This window comes from Colias philodice, chromosome 31 (assembly GCF_061535455.1).
Source record: "Colias philodice isolate Cphi_HAF_F1 chromosome 31, ilColPhil1 Martin Lab GWU primary, whole genome shotgun sequence".
Lineage (NCBI taxonomy): Eukaryota > Metazoa > Arthropoda > Insecta > Lepidoptera > Pieridae > Colias > Colias philodice.
In genome coordinates, this window is record NC_143116.1 from 1,455,111 (window position 1) to 1,479,457 (window position 24,347).

General features: G+C 33.9%; 1 protein-coding gene across 3 annotated transcripts in view; it reads right to left on the minus strand.

Moving 5' to 3' along the window:
* Positions 1–24,347, minus strand: part of LOC149475044 (uncharacterized) — a 51,509-nt gene that overhangs the window by 23,996 nt on the left and 3,166 nt on the right. The window contains exons 5-12 of one of the 3 annotated variants that reach the window (XR_016318124.1): positions 23,035–23,166; positions 16,758–16,805; positions 16,399–16,487; positions 15,130–15,282; positions 13,311–13,441; positions 11,241–11,321; positions 10,813–10,955; positions 8,125–10,227 (exon numbers count right to left, since the gene is read on the minus strand). Coding sequence is in view for 2 of the 3 variants with exons in the window: in XM_089713824.1 (XP_089569950.1) it covers positions 8,245–10,227; positions 10,813–10,955; positions 11,241–11,321; positions 13,311–13,441; positions 15,130–15,282; positions 16,399–16,487; positions 16,758–16,805; positions 23,035–23,166 (2,760 nt within the window). In the remaining variant the exon portion in view is untranslated. Of the gene's footprint in view, positions 1–7,760; positions 10,228–10,812; positions 10,956–11,240; positions 11,322–13,310; positions 13,442–15,129; positions 15,283–16,398; positions 16,488–16,757; positions 16,806–23,034; positions 23,167–24,347 lie in introns of those variants that run through there. The other 2 variants (XM_089713825.1, XM_089713824.1) reach the window with 2 other exon arrangements.

The following is a 24,347-nucleotide window of genomic DNA, read 5'->3' on the forward strand; positions in this document are numbered from 1 at the left end:
ATTAACATTAAAATCTCCAGTTAGAATCATCGGTAATTCATGATAATTACTATTTAAAAGTCGAGAACCTTCAATTGTGAAGTGAAGTAATTGCTGATGAATAAATTTTATGATATTTGTCAGGCTAGTATTTGTAGAAATATAAATAACAACGATAATCACAGGTTGGTCATTCGTATTAACACATCGAACCAAGGCGATGTCACCAATTTGTGAAACCTCATCGGAAATTTGTGATAATATCGTTTGTGAAATATTTTGAATTGGTGTTACATTGTTCAGTGTATCTGTAGATGAATGATATACAGCTACTCCACCAGCAGTTGAGTTGGGTCGTTTGTATTGGGTAACGCAATAAAAATTTTCAATAAGAATTTGTTCGTCATTTTTCATCCAAGTTTCGGAAAATAACAGCAATGTGGACCTTTTTAATACTTTATCATTCAGATCAGAAACATGAGCACGTAAACTTTGGCAGTTGAAGGAAAATAGTGTAATGTTACTCTCATTTACAAGGTTATATAATTCTTCCTGTTGTGTTATTAGGCGAGAATTTGAAAGTCTTTCAAATTCACACTGTAAATCAACTATTCCCCCTGGACGCTTTCTTCCATGATAAAATTTGTTGTCATCGGTGTTTGAGACAATGAACAATCCATTTATATCAGTTACTCGTGATAATGCTACATATAACAGCTGCTGACTGTGACTTTTATTGTATTCATAAACGATTTGATCAAAAGTACCTGTTGCGGATTATAATCAATCTATTTTAAATATTGCTGAAGACAAAGTAGTATCCATAGCAACAGATATGTATATAGGTTGTCATTCAGTTGAACAAGAAGCATATGTACGCCAACAATTTCATAAAATGTCAGTTATTGATACAGGAGGATCGCCTTATGAAATCATATTAGTTCTTAACAAATTTTACATTATTACAACCAATATTGATGTATCTGATGGCTTAGCCAACGGTTGTGTTGGAAAGTTAGTGTATATTGAACGTGATGACAGTGATAACATCATACGCTTATGGCTTGAGTTTCCTGGTAAGATAGGAGAGAAAATTAGGAAAAAAGCTGCCCATCATATTCAAACTCTAAACATTAGTAGAACAGCAGTCCCAATTTTATGAAGATCGTCATCTGTACCAATGAATAGAAATAAGACAATATTTGCAAAGAGAAATCACTTTCCATTAGTATCTGCTTGTGCGCTTACAAGTTACAATACATAAGTCTCAAGGTGGTACTTTTGATCAAATCGTTTATGAATACAATAAAAGTCACAGTCAGCAGCTGTTATATGTAGCATTATCACGAGTAACTGATATAAATGGATTGTTCATTGTCTCAAACACCGATGACAACAAATTTTATCATGGAAGAAAGCGTCCAGGGGGAATAGTTGATTTACAGTGTGAATTTGAAAGACTTTCAAATTCTCGCCTAATAACACAACAGGAAGAATTATATAACCTTGTAAATGAGAGTAACATTACACTATTTTCCTTCAACTGCCAAAGTTTACGTGCTCATGTTTCTGATCTGAATGATAAAGTATTAAAAAGGTCCACATTGCTGTTATTTTCCGAAACTTGGATGAAAAATGACGAACAAATTCTTATTGAAAATTTTTATTGCGTTACCCAATACAAACGACCCAACTCAACTGCTGGTGGAGTAGCTGTATATCATTCATCTACAGATACACTGAACAATGTAACACCAATTCAAAATATTTCACAAACGATATTATCACAAATTTCCGATGAGGTTTCACAAATTGGTGACATCGCCTTGGTTCGATGTGTTAATACGAATGACCAACCTGTGATTATCGTTGTTATTTATATTTCTACAAATACTAGCCTGACAAATATCATAAAATTTATTCATCAGCAATTACTTCACTTCACAATTGAAGGTTCTCGACTTTTAAATAGTAATTATCATGAATTACCGATGATTCTAACTGGAGATTTTAATGTTAATTTTCGCTCTCAGGAATCTCAGCTGTTAATTGATTTTTTAGAAGAAAAATTTGATTTATCTATGAATACTTCTCGACTTCATTCAACAACGCGTTTCGGTACAACGATAGATGCTGTATTTTCAAGAAAAGTAGCAAATTTAGAGAGTAAAATTTATGTTTCACATTATAGTTACTACAAACCTATAATTTCGTACGTAAGAAATTATTATGACATTCAATTACCTGTTTCGAATGAATAATATTAATATAACATTTAAATTATCTTTGTAAAGCACATGAATAATAAATATAATTAAATTATAATATAATATTTATTTATTTAAGTTAATATTTAATCATTTCAGTGATATATGTCGTCAACGCCAAAGAAGTTTTACTTCAATCGCGCGTAAAGGTTACACGCACACACTTTTTTTCTCTAGAGTATAGTCTAGAGACATTTATTTTCTTTAATCAGATAAAACACAATTTTCTTTATTTACAATATGGGCACATAATATTAAAATACAATAAAATTTTAAAATACGAATTTACAATATACAATAAAATTTTCAAAATAATAATAAAATACAATACCTAATTAAAGGTCACATTAAAATTAACAATTCAAACATTACAATAAAAATAAAACCAATACAAATAAATATACAAATTAACACGGCACAACTATTATAAACTTAACCCTAACATCACAGCTTATCACAGTTTCTTTTGTTTACCACCCCAACAATGTACTTGGTTAGGTTAGGTTAGGTTATGTGTTTCGCCAACATGATGTTGTTATGATATGATAATCCATACTAATATTATAAATGCGAAAGTAACTCTGTCGGTCTGTTGGTATGGAGATATTTTGATACCTGAGAAAGGACATAGGCTACTTTTTAGCATGGGAAAATGACGCAATGCCGGAAATCCCACGGGAGCGGGAACGGCGGGTTTTTCTTTGACTGCGCGGGCGAAGCCGCGGGCGGACACCTAGTATGATATATGTGTGATATCATTTCCTGGGTTCTTCACTGACCTTTTTTCTTCTAGTGGGTAAAATCTTGCATAGATACCACAGCCTCCGGGATAGGAGCCGCACTTATTCGCCTACTTATTTATAAATAAAATAAAACTACACTAAAACATCGTCAATATATGCAACTACATGCTACAGTAATCTGGTAAAATCCATCATTTCGAGCAATAGTATGAATTATATTATAAGAAACTCATACTTTCATTAAATTTCAAAATAACATCCGATAATCTTATATATAAAAATGAATCGCAAAATGTGTTGGTAAGCGCATAACTCAAGAACGGCTGAACCGATTTCGATAATTCTTTTTTTATTATATTCCTTGAAGTACGAGGATGGTTCTTATGTAGAGAAAACGTAAACATGTACCTACCACGGGCGCAGCCGGGGCGGACCGCTAGTAATACATAAAATTGTCGTGCCGTGGTGTTAATATTCAAACTCCGACTGAACCGATTATTATGAAATTTTGTGTGCATAACGGATAGGTCTGAGAATCGGTCGAAAAAGAGGCAACTGAAGTAAATTTTGGCTAATAAATTACTAGCAGAACAACGTTTGCCGGGTGTTTAAGAGGAGGCTCCCTAACATAATTTCTGGCACTGAGAGTCCGGTTAGACCGCTACCGTGCTAGACGCTAACACAGCCGTAATAAAGTTGAATATCGCATGCGCTATTTGATTGCGTTCGAGCTCGAAACTAAATCTCGTGAGGCTCAATTATTCTTATTTCGTTTATAACTAAAGTAATAACGTAACGGCACCAGTCTTGTACAGATTAAGGAAAAAATTGAAGTTTTTTGCAAATTTCTCGTAGGTTTTTTAACTTTATTGGATATTGTTTAGTTATACCTTTAGTTCAATGTTAGTTTAACGTAACCAATGTTAGAAAAAAGATTACAATGCATAAATAATGAAGTTATTTAGAAATTAAAAAAACACTTTTTTGCACCAGTGTTGGACAGTGTAAAATCTAATGATGGACACCCAGTTTTGGACAACATCCAGTTATGAACACCCATTTATGGACTGTACCTAATGTCGTTTCTCCAGTTATTTACACTTGGAGAAGACTTATAGTTATCAACTGAATCTTGAAAATGATGATTGGAATACAATAAATCGGGGATGTATTTATAAAAAATAGTACTTATTAATTATTTTGCATACTTATAATATTTAAAACAGTCTTAATTTCCATTTTCTAGGCAGAAATTGGACAAATGCATCGTTAAATACGAGTTATGTCCGTTAAGAAACACTAATATATGTTTTTTTTTCTCAATAAGTCAGGGATGAAAATTATAACTAAAAAAAGTACTGCCATTCCATCCATTTTGGGACTTCTTCTTCTTCGTCATATCACTCTAGGGGGGGTAGATGTTACCCGCTTCACGATATTCCGCCATATCTCTCTGTTTCCTAGCATTCCGCTACACTCGTGAAGTGAATCGCCAATCTGAATCCGCCAGCAGCGGTCCATCGATATGGATTCCAAATTGTAGCACGAGGCAAAAAGCTTTTTTTAAACTGTTGTCAAGATGGTGTGGATGAAATTTAAGCGTGTGTGCTATATGGTGGTGGAATTTAGCAGCAGACAACGATCCAAACAGTTCATCAGAGAACTCTCTATGATAGATGCGTTACAATACGCATAAGTATGCAACTTCTCTACGCAGTGATAGAGAATGAAGCCGAGAACGAGTCGCACAGCACATAATGACCCATTGTTCTAAAATATATTATTCATGTTTAGATAGATATTATGTTGTTGGACCCATTAGTGTAATTTTAACAAAAAAATATCAATGTCCATTATAGGAACCAAAGCAAATCCAGTCATGGACAATTGTTGTACAATATTGGAACCCTTTGTTTGAAATGGTCATGATAGGTATATTATTAATCAGAAAGAAAAGACAATACAGAAAAGCGCATGTAATTAATACCTTTAAAAAAAAGTTTATTTTCGACATATGTCCATAAATGGATATATCCATAGAATTAAATCCAGTTATGGACACTGATGAATTTTATTTAAACATCATAACCACATCATAACCTATCATGATACTAAATCGTGTAATATTTCGTACACTTAACTACTATAAATAAAAGTAATATCAAATTTTGCTGACATTTATACAAAAATTCTTATAAACAAAATTGTGTCCTCACTTCCTTAAGGATTTTCTTAGTAAAAACGGATTTCTTCGAAACGAGTCGCAGCAACTAAACATAACGTTCTGCCATCTTCAAACATTTTGGCCGAATAAGATGAAATGTCGTATTTTGATAGCTTATGAACCAAACTTTTATTTTAAGTATTGCCAAATTATATAACGTTAATTTTGGTCTTAATATTTAAATTTAATATTTATTTTGTCCATTACTGGATGCTTGTCCACGACTGGTGCCGTTACCTTAATTGATCTTCAGAAAAAATATCTTGGGATTGGATAGTAAACTATATTTTCTTACTGTTAACATTTATTTTAGACATAAAGTCCAAGTAAATCTTTAAAAAAATTTAATAATCCAAAAGGCATAATTTTTGAATAAAAAATGAATCGAGCGAAAATGTTACAATTATGTAACTGTCTTGTACATGGAAAGAAAAAGACCCAATAAAAAGAGTTTTTATGAAAGCATAAGATTTTTCGATTCGAATAATCTTATACCTCGGCAAAAGGGGAAACGCCTGCGTGTGTTATCCATTACTTAATGATCTAAGCCAATAAATCATAAATACTAAAGTTCCTATGTGTGACTGTTTCAGAATATTAATGCAAATTGACATAAAATTTAGGCAGCCTCCTCTTAAACATAAAATGTTTAGTATTTGCTGACGAATTAAAACTACAACACTAATATTATGTTTGTTTTCAAATGGATCTGCCTTAGGTATCTGAGTATTATAGTAAATAAATAAAACTCTGCACTCGTATTTTTTTCATATCGATTCTACCAGCACTAATTTAATCTTTTTAACAAAATATAAGCATTACAAGTCATATCCAGATTGAAATATTATTATAGAATTATATATTCAAAATTTAAATAACTAGCTTTTGCCCGTCGCATCGCTCGCATGCATTTAGTTTTGAAATGATTTTCTGGACCGATTATAAAGAATCATCTATCGTCTAGTACCTAGTTGATTTAGGATCAAAATAAGATTTTTTTTCTCAAATTCTTTTCTATAAATAAAATAAATTAGTGTAAAGTCTCGTGTCTAGTGGGGTAAGGGGCAGATGCATTATGCATACATTTGTTTCACTGATCGATTTTCTTTACGAACAACTGACGAGTAGGTGATCACTTGATCAGCCTTCTGTGTCCTGCCAGACCGAGACATTTATTCGCCTCCACCGGGAATCGAACCCTGGAAATCAGTTCTATGCTGATATATGCCTGAGAAAAGTATTGATAGTTTTTAATTCTAAAAACAAATAAAACAACTTCTTATAAAAAAACATTTTATTTCACCGAAGTACATATTTACATCTTATAGATAAGTACCTACTTAGCATATCTTAAGTCTTAATATACATAACTAAATAAAAATCAACCTTAATTTATGTAATCCTAAAGGCATCAAATAATTTTGCGAAGAAAAAACTTTCCCTGCAAACTACTAACTTTCTAACGTATAGAAAGAGATAGCATATATGTAATTCCTTATGTGCGAGCGAAATAGTTATAATTCACTTTGATCTGCAAAATTATTTGATACGGTTTTTATATAAAGTGTATGAAACATAATTTCATAATATTATGTATTCTTATATCAAAATTATATAATATCTTAGTATCTATTTTCTTCATTAATTTATTTTATTTGAGGTTAGTGACATAATTATAATGTTTTATTTTATTTCTAATGGGGTTTGGGGAAAATAAATGTAATGACATTTCTATACAAGCAAGTAGGTTTTTTATATTTTTGTATTTATTAATCCATCAGTCCTCGGAATCACAGACACAATAGAAAATCTATTGTGTCGCGCCCCGATCGGGGCTTACGGTGGTCAATGGGTTAAAACTTAGGATAGGTATATTATTTGCGATTATCATATAAAAAAGTAATAGTTTGAATTTAGGTTAAAATTTGCAATATTTTCAAAAAGATGCACTTTATTCTTTTAAATTTGTTAAAACTGCGTTTCTATTTCTTCAAACAAACAAAATATTGTTTCATCTTTTCTTTCCTTTAAAAAAGATGCAATTTCTCTTCTATTTCTTATTAAAAATTCAAAATCTTTCTATTATTTCAAATAAAAACAAAATCTCTTTTTCCTCCAAATGCAATATACCACATATATATGTAATATGTATATCTAACTAAGGGCCGATTTTTCAATGCTTGGATAAAACTTATCCGTCCAATAAAGTATAAGGGCGCTTGTGCACTACAAGGAATTTTACTGTCCGGCATTCCGATTTTTTACGGTCCGGTGTGGCATGAAAAAACCGATGAATTGCTTGTGCACCTGTCCGTCTTTACTCGGATCAGTGCGGTACAGTTCAAGGAAGTATGGCGGTATAATGCTATCATAAATGATTGTTTTCGCATTTTACAAGAAACGAGTAAAAATATAGAAGGTGAAATATTATATTACTTCGTTATAATAAAAAGTAAAGTTCCGTCAGAGATTTAAAATGCGAGTGAATTCACTTATTTATTTTAATCGGTGACGAGGAGCTAAATCTATTCCCACTTACCAACACTTACTTAGATAATAATTATAGGTCAATGTATATAAAATAACAATACCGACTTCTCAAATCTCATTGCCAGCTAAAAGAAAGTAAAACAAGAGCTTGCTTTCAATTGGCATATTATGTAGGTAATAAAAAGAGTAAAATCCAAGCAAGTGGGCACTCGAAAACAATTATACCTACAGCGACTCGTAACCTCAAAAAACCATCCGGAATAGGGAAAAGTAAAATGTCGGACAGTAAAATTACGTATAGTGCACAAGCTAGTATTTAGATTAATTGCGTGCCATACCGGACCGTAAAAAATCGGAATGCCGGACCGTAAAATTCCTTGTAGTGGACAAACGCCCTTACACGATAATATTAAAATGTCACGTAAACTGTCAAATACGGGCAATTAGAATACGTTTTTAAAATGGTAGTTTTATACATTATTCGACGAATAAGTTTTAACCGAGGTTTGAAAAATCAGCCCTAATAACTATAAAAATACATCTATTCATCCAATGTAAATTCTCCATCTGATATACTATCCAAATCATTCTGTCCTTTCGTCAACAAATCATCAAGAGTTATTTTGTCATTTTTATCATTATCTTGATTTAACTGATCGTTTAAATCGTTATTTTCATTTAACTGATTGTTTAAATCGTTATTTTGGTTTAACTGATCGTTTGAATCGTTATTTTGATTTAATTGTTCGTTTATATCGTCCATAAGCTTATTATCATCCATGTCAGTATCGCTGACGTCTTCTAAGTCGTCCATATTGAAATTGTCACTGTCAACATCACCATTTTTGTCAAATTCGTGAATATTTTCAGTATTTCGACTAATTTCTTGCGTGTTATTCAATGCGTCAATTTTGTCGGAATTCGCGGTACTTTCTGTATTGTTTGTCTCAACGTGTTCAATTTTGTCGAAATTACCGTCTGTTGACGCAATTTTATTTGTTTCTGCTGTTTGATTTGTATTTGCACTAATATTTTCTGTATTATTTATGTTCATTTTATCAATATTTGTATCACCGATCGAGTTTTCACCAATATCTTCTGTTTTTGTGTCTTCTTGACTTAAATTGTCTGCACTGTTTATATTATCACTGTTATTTTTCGAATCATTTGATATTTCACTGTTATTTTCTACCACATTTTCTTTAACACTCGTATTTTCTTCATAATTACAAGTATTATTTAAATTTTCCGCACCATCACTACACGCTTTAACCGTATTACTCAATGCAGCGCATTTGACGTCATTAACAGCTTCTAAAACCGACTTATCACTTATATTAGCTCCACTATTGCTTTTACTACCTTCTAAATTGGTGTTTTCACTACAATTTTCAACACAACTTACACTAAGTGCTTCTACGCTATTCACGATATCATTTATACTGGTAGAGTCTATGCTTTTTGCAGTTTTGGATGAATCTTTAGTTACTATTATATTTTTACTCGTATTTTCCGCATTTTCTGTACTTAATAATTCATCTTTTCTTCTTTCTTCTTTAATAATATCAGATTCTTTTAAATTTTCATCAATACTTGTTATTGCTGTATCACCATTGTTGATATCATTTTCAATTTCTTTATTTTTAGATACAGAATCATTTATTTGTGCATTTTTATCTTCAGTATCTAATCTTAAATTAGAATCTTCACTATTATGATTTATTTCTTCACTTTGATTTTCAACTTGATTTAAATTTACTGATGTATCATTTTCTCCATTTAAGTCTGTATTTGAAGATTCATTTTGTGTTTTATCTTTTGATTCATTAGTTACATTTTCATCTGAATCTGTTAAATTATCATTTTTTACTTTTTCTTCTAAATTTAATGTTGTATCTGTACCTAGTAAAGTTTTTAGTTCATCTCCTTTTAAATTTTGTAAAATTGACGTTTCCGCTATACTATCTATGCTATTTGTTGAAGTGTCATCATTAATATCTTTATTAAAACTTAAGCTACTTTTTAAATTACTTGTGTTACTTTGTACTGTATCAAATTCATCGTTAAAACTCGTTCTATCGCTATCATAGTCCGTCTCTTTCTGACTGAATACATTAAGTATCTTAATACTAACGTTGTCTCTTTCACTCTTATCATCGCCCAAATTATGTATAATACTATCGATATCTAGTCTAAAATCACTATCAACTTCACTAGCATTTAATATCGAATCGAACGCGTTCTCCATTTTGACTTTCCGCTTTTTCTTCGGCACTTTTCCCAGGCATTTCTCGGAGAATATTGTTTTTAGCGCTATAGATGATAGACTGTCGACTTTTCGTCGTTTTTCCATATGAATGTCTGATTCGTCTGTGCCTGTATCAGAATCCCAATGTACATAATCTTCTAGTTCAAAAGAATTGGTTATATCGTCACGAATAACGACCATTTTGTCCTCACTTAGTAGGGAAGTGCGTTGTTTGTTTTGGTACGGGTATACGCAGTTTTTGTCGAGACCGTATGGCTGAAAATAAAGAAATAATTATTAGTTTATCTGTAAAATTATTATAGAATGTTGTGTATACAGGTATTATATGATTTTTGGTATAGGAAAACTTTACAAATCTTTTTGGGTTCATCCGTTTTTGCTTTTACATTAGGAGATATTATTTGCTATATTAGGAAAATATGATATAACAATAAGAATTTTGATTAAATGAATTGAAAAGCTTTGTATGCTATTAATTTTTTATCAATGTGGAAATTCTTGAGTTATCTTTTAAAGTATTAGCGGTCCGCCCCGGCTTCGCCCGTGGTACATATTTACGTTTTCTCTACATAAGAACCATCCTCGTACTTCAAAGAATATAATAAAAAAAGAATTATCGAAATCGGTCCACCCGTTCACACGTGATGATGTGACAACGCGAAACGAGTTTCATTTTTATATTTATATAGATAAGTAAGAAAGAAACACCTAAAAAAAATATATTTTGCTACCCTACTTTTAACTATCTAAAAAATCTTCAATACTATACTTTATTCCCTTAAATACTTAAAAAAAAATCTTCAAAGCCAACTTTTAAATGTTTCCATATACAATACTCACACAAACAACACGCGACACGTCAAAGTGTCCATCATCCCGCTCGACAAGTATCGGATCGCATCGAACCGTGCGAACGTGCAACGGTTTCAAACGTTTCTTTACTGATGGCTGTATCACTATTGATGATAAAGTTGTTGATTTGCCTGTAAATATAATTTAATAGTTTATTCACTTCCTAGTACACGCGTAAATAAGATTTTCCTTTTAAAACTGATATTCCAGAGGGAATATCAGTATAAAGAGCAGGGTTAAGAATATATTTATACTTTTCGATTTCCGGGATAAAACCTATCCTAAGTGTTAATCCAAGTTACCCCTCTATGTGTGCTTAATTTCATTGTAATCGGTTCAGTAGTGTATGCGTGAAAACCAGACATACATACATACAAACCTTTCCTCTTTAGATTAATATTAAACTTAAAACTTACGTTTATTACACCTAGGCATGTGTCCGTGCATACTCGCTATGCTGTTAAATGGTCTCTTACAGTACTTGCATTCCAAAGTCGCTGTAAATATAAAGAAAAAAATTATTAAATAGTGGTCAGCCCCGGCTTCGCCCGTGGTACCTACATGTTTAAACTATCCTATCTCTCAAGTTGGATCAAACTGCACATGGTGTGCGAATTTTATTATAATCGGTTAAGTGGTTTAGGGGTCCATTGAGGACAAACATTGTGACACGAGATTTATATAATATACTAGCGGTCCGCCCCGGCTTCGCCCGTGGTACATGTTTACGTTTTCTCTCCATAAGAACCATCCTCGTACTTCAAGGAATATAATAAAAAAAGAATTATCGAAATCGGTTCAGCCGTTCTCGAGTTATGCGCTTACCAACACATTTTGCGATTCATTTTTATATATAAGATTAAGATTATTAACAAGCGGTCCGTCCCGGCTTCGCCCGTGATACATTACATTTTCTCTCCATAAGAACCACTCTTGTACTTCATGGAAGATTATAAAAACAAGAATTAACGAAATCCGTTCAGCCGTTCTCCAGTTATGCGCTTACCAACACATTTTGCGATATAACTTATACATTACTAGCTTTCCGCCCGCGGCTTCGCCCGCTTTGTCTAAAACATAATAAATTATATACTAAAACCTTCCTCTTGATCTATTAAAAAAACCGCATCAAAATCCGTTGTGTAGTTTTAAAGATTTAAGCATACAAAGGGACATAGGGACAGAGAAAGCGACTTTGTTTTATACTATGTAGTGATGATAGAATTAATTTTTTAACAAAAAACTAAACCGCCTTAAAATTTGTTAAATTACTAGACAACATTAAAACGGGGACAAAGCTTTCAAATAAAAAAGAAACATCAAAATCGGTTCAGCCTGTCGAAAGTATTGAGGTGTGAGGAATCCCAAAAAAAATACAGTCGAATTGATTTTTTTTCTTGAAAACAGATGAAAATATACTAGATGGGCCGCGCTGTTTCACACGCAGTCGAACTTGTGCGCAAAAGCAAGTTTTGACGTGACAACGTCTTATAAGTCGATAGAGCCGGCTGCACGCACGAAAAAACATGACTCATGCGGCGTTACCTCGCTCTAAGGCGTTCCATGTAAGGCTTGAAGTGCGAGCGAGAGCGCGGAACGAGCGACAAAGAAGCACAATCGGACGTTGTCACGTTCAACTATCGTCAGTAAACCGACTTTACAGACAACTAATTTTTTTAGATAGTTAGTGTTATTGAACGCGCTAATCTCAGGAACTACTGGTCCGATTTGAAAAATTCTTTCGGTGTTAGATAGCCCATTTATCGAGGAAGGCTATTATATAGGCTATATATCATCACGCTAAGACCAACAGGAGCGGAGCAATGCGGGTATGTAGTTAGATATAAGTTACATATTATGTAAAATTGAAATGTAATATTGACATGATTTTAAAAGAGCAACTATGGATTTTCTTGCTGGTCCTTCTCCATAGATACTGCTTTCCGAATCGGTGGTAAATGTTAAAAATATGTAATGACGATTCGAAAGTGCTTCTAAAAGAAGACTAATTGAATACCGGTTGGCTTGGTTGGCAGTGGCCCTGCCTTCCAAGCCAGAGGTCGTGGGTTCGATTCCCACTCGGGGCAAATATTTGTGTGATGAACATAGATGTTTGCTCTGTGTCTGGGTGTTGATTATCTATATAAGTATTTATTTAAAATTATATATGTATGTTTATCAGCCATCTGGTTCCCATAACACAAGCGAAAGCTTAGTGTGAAAATTGTCCTGAAATATTTTTATTTTATATTTAATTAATAAATGTGTGAGTTTGGGTAAAACCGCGGAGCACAGCTAGTAACATAATACAACTAGTGGTCCGCCCCGGTTTCGCCCGTGGTACCTACATGTTTAAACTATGCTATCTCTCAAGTTGATCGAACTGCACATGGTGTGCGAATTTTATTATAATCGGTTAAGTGGTTTAGGAGTCCATTGGGGACAAACATTGTGACACGAGATTTATATATATTAAGATAACTTACTCTCTTTAACTTCTGTTTCTTTGACATTACTTGTTCGTTTACTTTCTGTCACACATTTGTGCCGATCTAATTCTTTGCTCGTTGCAAATGTCTTTTTGCACTTGTTGCATTTGTGTATTGTTTTTTCAGGTCTGAAAATAAATTAAATGGTTAAAAATATTTAAAGGATTAAAAATGATTTGATACAATATTGTAAGAAATAACACGCGAGGCCAGGTTAAATATTAGTTTGAAATGTAATAAGAATGTACTGCGATTCTACACAGCTACCTAATTGATGTAGGTAGTTGATAACAAATCGCAGCAAGTCAACGACTATTAGCAAAGTGAGGGTAGTTGGGTCGAACGTAGTATAAACAACGTCCGAGCCCCTAGGCACGATTCGTACGAATGCGCCACGAGTCAAATGAACGCGGCAATTTATAGTATTCGACAGCTAAACATGTTCGGACAGGAAACAGTGACACTATATTGACAACTATTTATGCACAAAAATATAAATCAAAAGTTACGTCTAAGGGCGCTTGTGCACTACAAGGAATTTTACTGTCCGGCATTCCTATTTTTTACGGTACGGTATGGCACGCCATTAATCTAAATGCTAGCTTGTGCACTATACGTAATTTTACTGTCCGATATTTCACTTTTCCCTATTCCGGATGGTTCTTTGTGTCTACGAGTCGCTGTAGGTATAGTTGTTTTCGAATGCCCACTTGCTTGGATTTTACTCTTTTTACAGCATATGCCAATTGAAAGCAAGCTCTTGTTTTACTTCCTTTTAGCTGGCAATGTGATTTGAAAAGTCGGTATTGTTATTTTTATATACATTGACCTATAATTATTATCTAAGTAAGTGTTGGTAAGTTAAAGTTCAAGGGGGAATAGCTTTAGCTCCTCGTCACCGATTAAAATAAATAAGTGAAACACGCATTTTAAATCTCTTACGGAACTTTACTTTTTATTATAACGAAGTAATATAATATTTCACCTTCTATATTTTTTACTCGTTTCTTGTAAAATGCAAAAACAATCATATTTTATGATAGCATTATACCGCCAAACTTCCTTGAACTGTACCGCACTGATCCGAGTAAAGACGGACAGGTGCACAAGCCAATTCATCGGTTTTTTCATGCCAAACCGGACCGTAAAAAATCGGAATGCCGGATATTAAAATTCCTTGTAGTGCACAAGCGCCCTAACAATATATTACTGAATAAATAAATATATGTATTTTATATATTGTATCACAACAGTTAAATATGTAATTATTGAAGTGAAATTTAATTTAGCGCGTTGAGAGTAAAATTTCAAGGTCGGTTCATGGCTATACCGTCACGTCATGGAGTAAGGCGACGTTGGTATCTTTGCATATTGTCAAAAAAGTTTCACTTCTGACACGTGTGCTCGGCACACATGCTCTTTTTTACAAAGACATAAAATTGAAGTTATAAGTGGATTAATAATTAATATATTGTCACTACATATTCTAAATAATAGAGGAGACGACGCATCTGTTTGTCTGTTCAGGATAAGCTCAAAAACTAGTGCACCAAGTTAAATTCCAATTTCACCTCCATATTAAATAAAAATACAGTCAACATGAAAAACCTCATTTTATGAAGCCAGCAACAATATAATAGAATATATAGCGAAAAAAAAAACAGCGATGTGCCGAGCACACGTGTCAGAAGTGAAACTTCATTGCAAAGATACCAAAATCATCGCCTTACTCCATGACGTGACGGTATTGCCATGACGCGACCTTCAAATTTTACTCTCAACGCGCCTAAAGAATTTTCTCTTCAAAAATACTTACACTTTATGCGTCCTCATATGATTGTTCAAGGGCACACCAATGTGATATTTCTTCTTGCAAATCTTACAAGGCACTTTGTTTTCTATGGCGTCATCGTTGTCATCATCCACTATGTCAGGACATGATGTTCTAGTCGCTCTAGTTTCTACTATTCTGAAATAAATAACACAATTTTATACATTTTTAGGGTTCCGCCACACCCCGGACACTCCATACAAAATTATCGTTTTGACAGTCACACTGTAGAGACTGCAAATGTGTGTGTTAACGCTTTATGGTTGGCACATTTGTGACTAGCGTAAAGAAATTCGCGGTTTTCTGATGAAATACATCCGTAAACAGCACGATATCTAACCATTTTCTACGAAAAACGATAATCACAAATCCAAAATAATAAAATTACTTTAAGTCAATTTGATTAATGTTGTCAATCTTCGTTGCGTATCGTCCTTGTAGAAAAATATGGACCATTTTTAGCCTGATCGTGCGGGGTGAGGTAAGTGTTTAATTTTGGCGGGAGGCGGAGTGTCCGTTCTGTAGCGTTTAGCTACTATTATGTATTCTGTGGTTCCGTGCCGAAAGGGTAAAATGGGACCTTATTACCAAAGAGAATACAAATACTATACTATACTACTACTAGCACTCCCCTATTGTACTGTAAAAAAAAAAAAAACTACGTAAGACCTATTACTGAGATTTGCAGTCTGTCTAAAAGGCTGTATTTCATGAACAATGAAAGTAAGACACTAAATTCTATACTAATATTATAAAGCTGAAGAGTTTGTTTGTTTGAACGCGCTAATCTCAAGAACTACTAGTTCGATTTGAAAAATTGTTTCGGTGTTAGATAGCCCATTTTTCGAGGAAAGCTATAGGATATATTTACGTTAAGACCAACAGGAGCGAAGCGGAGTAAAACCGCAGGGCACAGCTAGTTATAAATAAATTGTAAGGCGGAAAAGAGTCTAATCTTTAAAAATTAACAATAAAATCTGCACTTGAATGTTACAAAAGCAATCCATACTAATATTATAAATGCGAAAGCAACTCTGTCTGTCTGTCTGTTACTTAATCACGCCTTAACTACTGAACCAATTTGCATGAAATTTGGTATAGAGATATTTTGATACCCGCGAAAGGACATAGGTTTTATCCCGGAAATCCCACGGGAACGGGAACTATGCGGGTTTTTCTTTGACTGCGCGGGCGAAGCCGCGGGCGGTAAGCTAGTATAATATAAATTTAATTAATTTCCATGTAGTTACTAACTTGACTTTCTTTGGTTGGACATCGGATCTTTTCTGAACTTCCTTCTCCCTTGTCCTTTTCAATGTATTACTTGATGAACTATCGTCCCTCTAAAACAAAAATTTTAATAAAAATTAGTTTATTGTTAAAAAAATATCCATCAAACAAATCACTACATAGTATAAAACAAAGTCGCTTTCTCTGTCCCTTTGTATGCTTAAATCTTTAAAACTACGCAACGGATTTTGATGCGGTTTTTTTTAATAGCTAGAGTAATTCAAGAGGAAGGTTTTAGTACTATATAATTTATTAGGTTTTAGACAAAGCGGGCGAAGCCGCGGGCGGTAAGCTAGTATCACAATAATTAACATGAATCTTACCCTTTTTAATATTGATTTTGGTTCTGGCTCTGGTGCTGGTTTCGTTTTCTGTAAAAACACATAATTTTCTTGTTTAAAACATAAATCTTAATATACATAAATCTCGTGTAACAATGTTTGTCCTCAATGGACTCCTAAACCACTTAACCGATTATAATAAAATTCGCACACCATGTGCAGTTCGATCCAACTTGAGAGATAGGATAGTTTAAACATGTAGGTACCACGGGCGATGCCGGGGCGGACCGCTAGTTTAAAATAAAAATTAAATTGATATGGATATTCATATGGTATTTAACAAAAGTAAAAAAAGACCTTGTAAGATTATAAACGTAAAAAATTGCATAAAGTATGTTAATACAGACAATGAACTATCTCTGTACCATCCTACTAATATTATTAATGCGAAAGTTTGTGAGGATGTGTGTGTGTGTGTGTGTTTGTTACTCTTTCACGCAAATACTATTGAACCGATTACAATGAAATTTAGCACACATATAGAGGGTAACTTGGATTAACACATAGGATAGGTTTTATCCCGGAAATCGCACGGGAACGGGAACTATGCGGGTTTTTCTTTGAAAACGCGAAGCCGCGGGCGGAAATCTAGTATTTTATAAAGATCTGATCAGCCGTTTTCGCGTGAAAGATTAACAAACACCAAAAATTCCTACAAACTTTAGCATTTTATATATTAACTAGCTTCCGCCCACGACTTTGTACGTGCATCCCGTTTTTCCCCGTTCCCGCAAGAATTTCGGGAAATCCTTTCTTAGCGGATGCCTACGTCCTAACATCTACCTGCATGCCAAATTTCAGCCCGATACGTCCAGTGGTTTGGGCTGTGCGTTGATAGATCACTATTTCAGTCACTTTTGAGTTTTATATCTATACATATAATAAAATCGTAGGAAAGTCAAAACTGTACATTGAATATTTTTTTAAAAGAATACATAATCCATGATCTATAATCGATATAGAAGCCAAAAATATAGTTTTTAGAATTTTTGTCTGTTTGTCTGTTTGTCTGTTTGTCTGTTTGTCTGTATGTTTGACCGAGCTAATCTCGAAAAGTACTGCATAGATTTACTTCAAATTTTGCATGAATATTCCTAAGAGGTCGGGTGAGGATAGTTTAAACATATTATCATGATATCACCTTCGGGGGAGGAGCTGTGAGCCTTTATTTTTCTTACATATTCCGTGTACTACGACAGCGTACAATCTAAAGACTCATGTTTAAATGTTGGTTTCGAGTAAGCCATGCTATTATCTAGCTTTACAAAATAAAAACTATGTCATTTACGTAATTTGGGCAGAGAAACAGTTAAATGAATCTTAGCAGTATAAAGACAAATTTGAAACAGCGCCATCTATGAAGTGTTAGAAAAATCAAATACACGTTAACTATTGGAAATTAATAATCAAATGACGCATATATAATATGTTGTTTGACAATATCTAGATGGACACTATAAAAATTATGCCATTTAAGTAACTTGGGAAGAGAAACATAGTTTAAAGAATGTAAGTTGTATAATGTTAATTTTGTAACAGCGCCATCTATGAGATTTCGTAAAAATCAAATCAATTTAGATGTTAACACTACCGAATACACAGTTGGAAATTAATTAATAATTTAAATATAATTATGTTATTTATTTAACTCTTTAGCCCATATCTTCCCTTCCCTATAAGGTATATTTCGTGTAAATAATAAATATACTACATTTTTTAAAGTGAGGGTAGCGTTCATAAGTTACAATTTTAAAAATCTTCGTATTTTATAAATTTACTAGCTTACCGCCCGCGGGTTCGTCCGCTTTGTCTAAAACCTAATAAATTATATACTAAAACCTTCCTCTTGAATCAGTCTATCTATTAAAAAAACCGCATCAAAATCCGTTGCGAAGTTTTAAAGATGCATACAAAGGGACATAGGGACAGAGAAAGCGACTTTTTTTATACTATGTAGTGATATTATTTTATAAAGCAATTGAATGCCATAAAACCAAAAATATCAAATGCAATCTTCGTGTTTTGTGAATTTTCACCATCATGCGTTCCCACAAAAAGTAAGTTGTTACTTATAGGTATTTATTTTTTATAATGATAGCAATTCATGTTTTTTGTTGGTAGGTATTATATTACACTTTTAGAATGAAATAATAAAATGATGAATTCTTTTATTATTTTGAGGTGCATTGGGAACAGTAGTTTTTGATAAAATTTTATTTGTAAGTAGCTTTTTTTATAGATTTACAGTTAACTTTTGATTTTGTTATTTACTGATTCAATGCTCATAAAATTATATCGCCTTTGGAAGACGATTTCTGCTGATATTTTTACAACACCACTTGAAAATTGATGATTTGATGGTAAAGATAGTAGCAGCGAGGATTAAGTGGAAATTAGTAATCATCCGCTTCGTCAATTTTTGACTGAAGTTAATGTCCAAAGTCCAATGGTTCAATCATTGGAAGTATCTCGGGAATTTTTGGAGGATATTTTTCAGGAAGGAGAGGAGGGGCAGCCAACCACATATCAAACGACTACGTTTTAGTACCGAAAAAAATGTTATTCCAGATGAAACGTAAATTTTGCACTCACAACTGTACAAGTAATGTTTTTATTTTGACTTTGCGGTTATCTGATTATAATATTTATCGTTATGGCTATCGAGGTACCGACTGTACTGGGATCAGAGTACATGATACAGTTCATCATCCAGGATTGCTAAGAGCATTTTAACACTGAAAAAGATGTTTTCTTTGAATCGTAGTTGCTTCATTTATTTATTTTTAATCATTTTACATAATATGTTTTATATTTTATAAATATAATATCATTTTCATTATTTAAGTAGATAAAATAAATTATGTAACGGTTTTATAAGAAAACACAGTATATTTATTAGGCGACGGTGATTTCTTCCAGGCAAAAGATATTCATCAGCTCAATAAAATTGAATAGTATGTTGTTAGTTATTCTTTAGATTCACAATTGTAATGAGCATTTCCGCAAGCAAGTTGTATCGTAGTTTAGATATATTATCATAGTTTTGACATATTAAAGTTCCAACAAAACCCTCAAATTTTTGAGCAGGGTTGATCAAGATAATTTGAAAAATGTGCCGTGTTAAGTATTATAGAAAAGGTTAGTTCGTTGGTAATTATTATTTCTTCTTCATTTACATGTTGTTAGTAAAAATAAACTTTGACTAACAGTCAAAGTATATTTTAACTAATACTACTTAATATCTATTATACCTACTTATGTTCAGTATTTATCTGTATTATTCATCATCATCAGCCCATATACGTTCCCACTGCTGGGACACGGGCCTCCTATGAGGGTACAGGCCATAATCCACCACGCTGGCCAAGTGCGTGTTGGCGGATGACACATGTCATCGAACTGTTTTAATTCTTCGACATGTCGGTTTCCTCACGATGTTTTCCTTCACCGTTCGAGCAGTGGTGATGTTACAACATGCGCAGATAAATTGAAAAATCAATTTATTTCCTGCGCGCTCGCCTGGTCTCGAACCCCGGACTTATCGATTCGAAGTCCGAGGTCTCACCACTGAGCCACCACTGCTTATCTGTATTATTATTGCTTGGTAATTAATATATTTTCATGTCGTATACCTAATTATAAACATAAGTTTGATGTGTAATTAGCTGGATTTATTTTTACACACTCACAGACTTATATTTTATGTTAAAAGAGTGTTAATAGTGTAAAGCGCGTCACACACGGTGAAGATACTATAATATTGTATCTTAAGATACTGTTATACATATTTTATATCACAGTATCTTAACGCATCCGGTATCAGCGTTCGGACCATCATTTTTAGGGTTCCGTACCTCAAAAGGAAAAAACGGAACCCTTATAGGATCACTTTGTTGTCCGTCTGTCCGTCCGTCCGTCCGTCCGTCTGTCAAGACCCTTTTTCTCAGGAACGCGTGGAGGTATGAAGCTGAAATTTATATCAATTACTCAGGTCTACTGTCCCTTGAAGCTGTGAAAAAATCAAACTTCTAAGCCAACGCAATCAAAAGATACAGCCGTTTATGCCGCAAATTTTCGACACTTGCAAGGGAATCAAAACCTACAGTGTGCTTCCCGTCAACTCAGAATCTTGAAATTTGGTACGAAGCAACGTCTTATAGCATAGATAAAGGAAAAATTACGAAAACCATAAATTTTTAGTTACATCACATAATATATATTTTTTTAATAATTTTAAACTTACTACCACGGAACCCTCGGTGCGCGAGTCCGACTCGCACTTGGCCGGTTTTTTTTCTTTTTGTCATTGCGTACTAAGACCCCTGTAGAACCGCCATCCTTTTACAAATGACGCGAAATTTTGTGGGTAATAAAATATAACAGTATCTTAAGATAAAATATTATAGTATCTTCACCGTGTGTGATGCGCTTAAATCATGATATTTTTTCACAATTAATAATAATCCTTTTTTCTAATGGTGTTGGCATTAAATTAAACCGCGCTGTCGTTTCGTTCACAAAAAATGATGTTATGAGGAGCATATTCGGTCCTCATATCATAAAAAATCTGTGCGAAAACAATAAACACGTGTGAGGCCCTCACGGCAGATCGGGGCGGTCTGACGCGAAGTGGGGACAGCGTTGTCACTGTATCGCTCTTGCCACGCTGTTCAACAGACTTATTCGATAGTTCAGTTTTGTGTTAAGACCGCTGTGACAACCAACCCGTGAGACAACCAAACCCGGTCTCCCCTACTATCCCGTGAGACCGAAACCTTCACTGAGAGGGTATGACGTCTCACAGCTGATCGCAAACGGCATATTGTACTATCCCGTGAGACCGAAACCCTCATTGAGAGGGAATTACGTCTCACTACTGATCAGTGATCACGACAGTCATATTTTATCTCGAGAATCTGAAACTTTACTTAATATGAAGACCGTTTGACAAATAATAGGGTGCATCATAATATTATTCGATCTCTTGAAGATGAACATGAGTATAAGCAATGACTAGAGTAGGGACGCGAATATTACAATTATATGAGACAAGAACGATTAATAAGTTTGTTTAGTGAAAGATTAAGAATTGAAACTATTCGGTCTCTGGAAACGGACGAATAGCGAGAGGCCCGTCTTTCTGCAGACAGATTTCGTCATAGTCTTAATGACTTGAGGTAAACAATCTACGAATTCGGTGGTGTGGTCTGACAAATATAAAAGTGGGTTTGCTTATAACCTCACAATTGATTACAGATCATCTTCTGTAAAGGCGTAGTATGTTCTTTTTGTAATGCTTTAAAGTGTAGTAAGGAGTCGGCTTTCATTTGAAGATACACCGGAACCTTTGAAATCACTACTTTTAGGGGAACATACTGTGCAATGTAAACTGTTATTAGACAATATTCTCTCTTATAGTAGCGCGTTTCAAATGATCCTTTGATGCTCAATAATTATCAGAAGGTCCGTTCATGCTTACTTTTAAGATACAAGGTCAATTTTACCATTTGATAGGATCCCTTTTGCCTGTAGGCCAACCTAAGTTTGTTTAAATAGGTATATTTTGTATTCGACTACAACGAATAGTGGAATACAAGAAATCAATATTTCTCAAATTTAAAACTGAACTCATTTCACAATTTTAGAACAGGTTAATTCGTATGTATGCAGTTTTAAATCGACATTAGAAGCTTTTCCTCAAGATGGTGATATCGGCACTCAGGAACTCCCTGGACGTGTTATAACGCCCAGGCCACAGTATTACAAATTTTTCCTAAAATAGAGCAACGAATGTATTTTCGCATAGCAACGGAGGGGAACTCGCAGGGGGTCAAGTGACGCGTCACGCGGGCCACTTACCACAAACATGCTTAGTTTGTGGTACCGAGCGCGAAAGATAGTCATCGTGTTTTTAGTAAAGTTACTATGTTAACTAACGTAATTTAATACTTAAGTACATATTCTATAATGGTGTGCTCAAACTGTTAATCTACATTTAATTTAGATTATTATATTTTGATACTAAGTAATGTAGAATTTAAATCACATTCATTCATGTTTTCTTCAGATTTTAAGATTTTCTTATCAGAGTGTTCAATTTTAATGTAAGTAGTTAAATTTTATAAGAGACAATAATTAAGAACATTCAAAAATAAAGTGTCACGTATTTTTTTTAAACGACGAATGACGAAAAACGACCTAATCGTGGACGAAGTCGCGGGCAACAGCTAGTATATAGATAAATATCTCCGGAACTTACCAGAACTTTTTCCTGTATTTTCTCCGGTTTTGTATTACGTCGTGTCATAGCTTCCGCTTTCTTGATATTATCCGATTTTGAACTATTTAACAATTCCTGCAGTTCTCTGCTTATACCTTTCAACTTTTCTTGCTGTAAACATCAAAGAAATTGAATTATATGATTATATTGAAAATTGTAATAAAAATCTGTTGCGTAGTTTTAAAGATGCATACATAGGGATAGAAGATGGCAGGCAGCATTTATATACTATGTATTTTATAGATATAAATCTATAATATAAAAATGAATCCCAAAATGTGTTGGTAAGCGCATAACTTGAGATTGGCTGAACCGATTTCGTTAATTCTTTTTTTATTATATTCCTTGAAGTACGAGGATGGTTCTTACGTAGAGAAAACGTAAATATGTACCACGGGCGAAGCCGGGGCGGACCGCTAGTCTATAATATAAAAATGAATCCCAAAATGTGTTGGTAAGCGCATAACTTGAGAACGGCTGAACCGATTTCGTTAATTCTTTTTTTATTATATTCCTTGAAGTACGAGGATGGTTCTTACGTAGAGAAAACGTAAATATGTACCACGGGCGAAGCCGGGGCGGACTGCTAGTAAACTAATATAGTAAAAAAATACACACACTTAAACTGATAAATTATTGACTGACCGGTTGGCTTGGTTGGTACACTGCCTTCCAAGCCAGAGGTCGTGGGTTCGATTCCCACCCGGGGCAAATATTTGTGTGATGTGATGAATGTTTGCTCTGTGTCTGGGTGTTAATCCATACTAATATTATAAATGCAAAAGTAACTCTGTCTGTCTGTCTGCTACTCGATCACGCCTAAACTACTGAACCAATTTGCATGAAATTTGGTATGGAGATATTTTGATACCCGGGAAAGGACATAGGCTACTTTTTATCCCTGGAAAATGACGCAATCCCGGAAATCCCACGGGAACGGGAACTATGCGGGTTTTTCTTTGTCTGCGCGGGCGAAGCCGCGGGCGGAACGCTAGTTAAAAATAAAAATTAAATTGATATGGATATTCAAATGGTATTTAACAAAAGTACAAAAAAGACCTTGTAACTGTATTATAACCGTAAAAAATTGCATAAAGTATGTTAATACAGACAATAATCTATCTCTGTACTGAATTTCATTAAGATCCGATCAGCTGTTATCGCGTGAAAGACTTACTAACAATAAACATCCCTACAAACTTTAGCATTTTATATACATATTAACTAGATTTCCGCCCGCGGCTTCGCCCGCATTTGCAAAGGAAAACCCGCATAGTTCCCGTTCCCGTGGG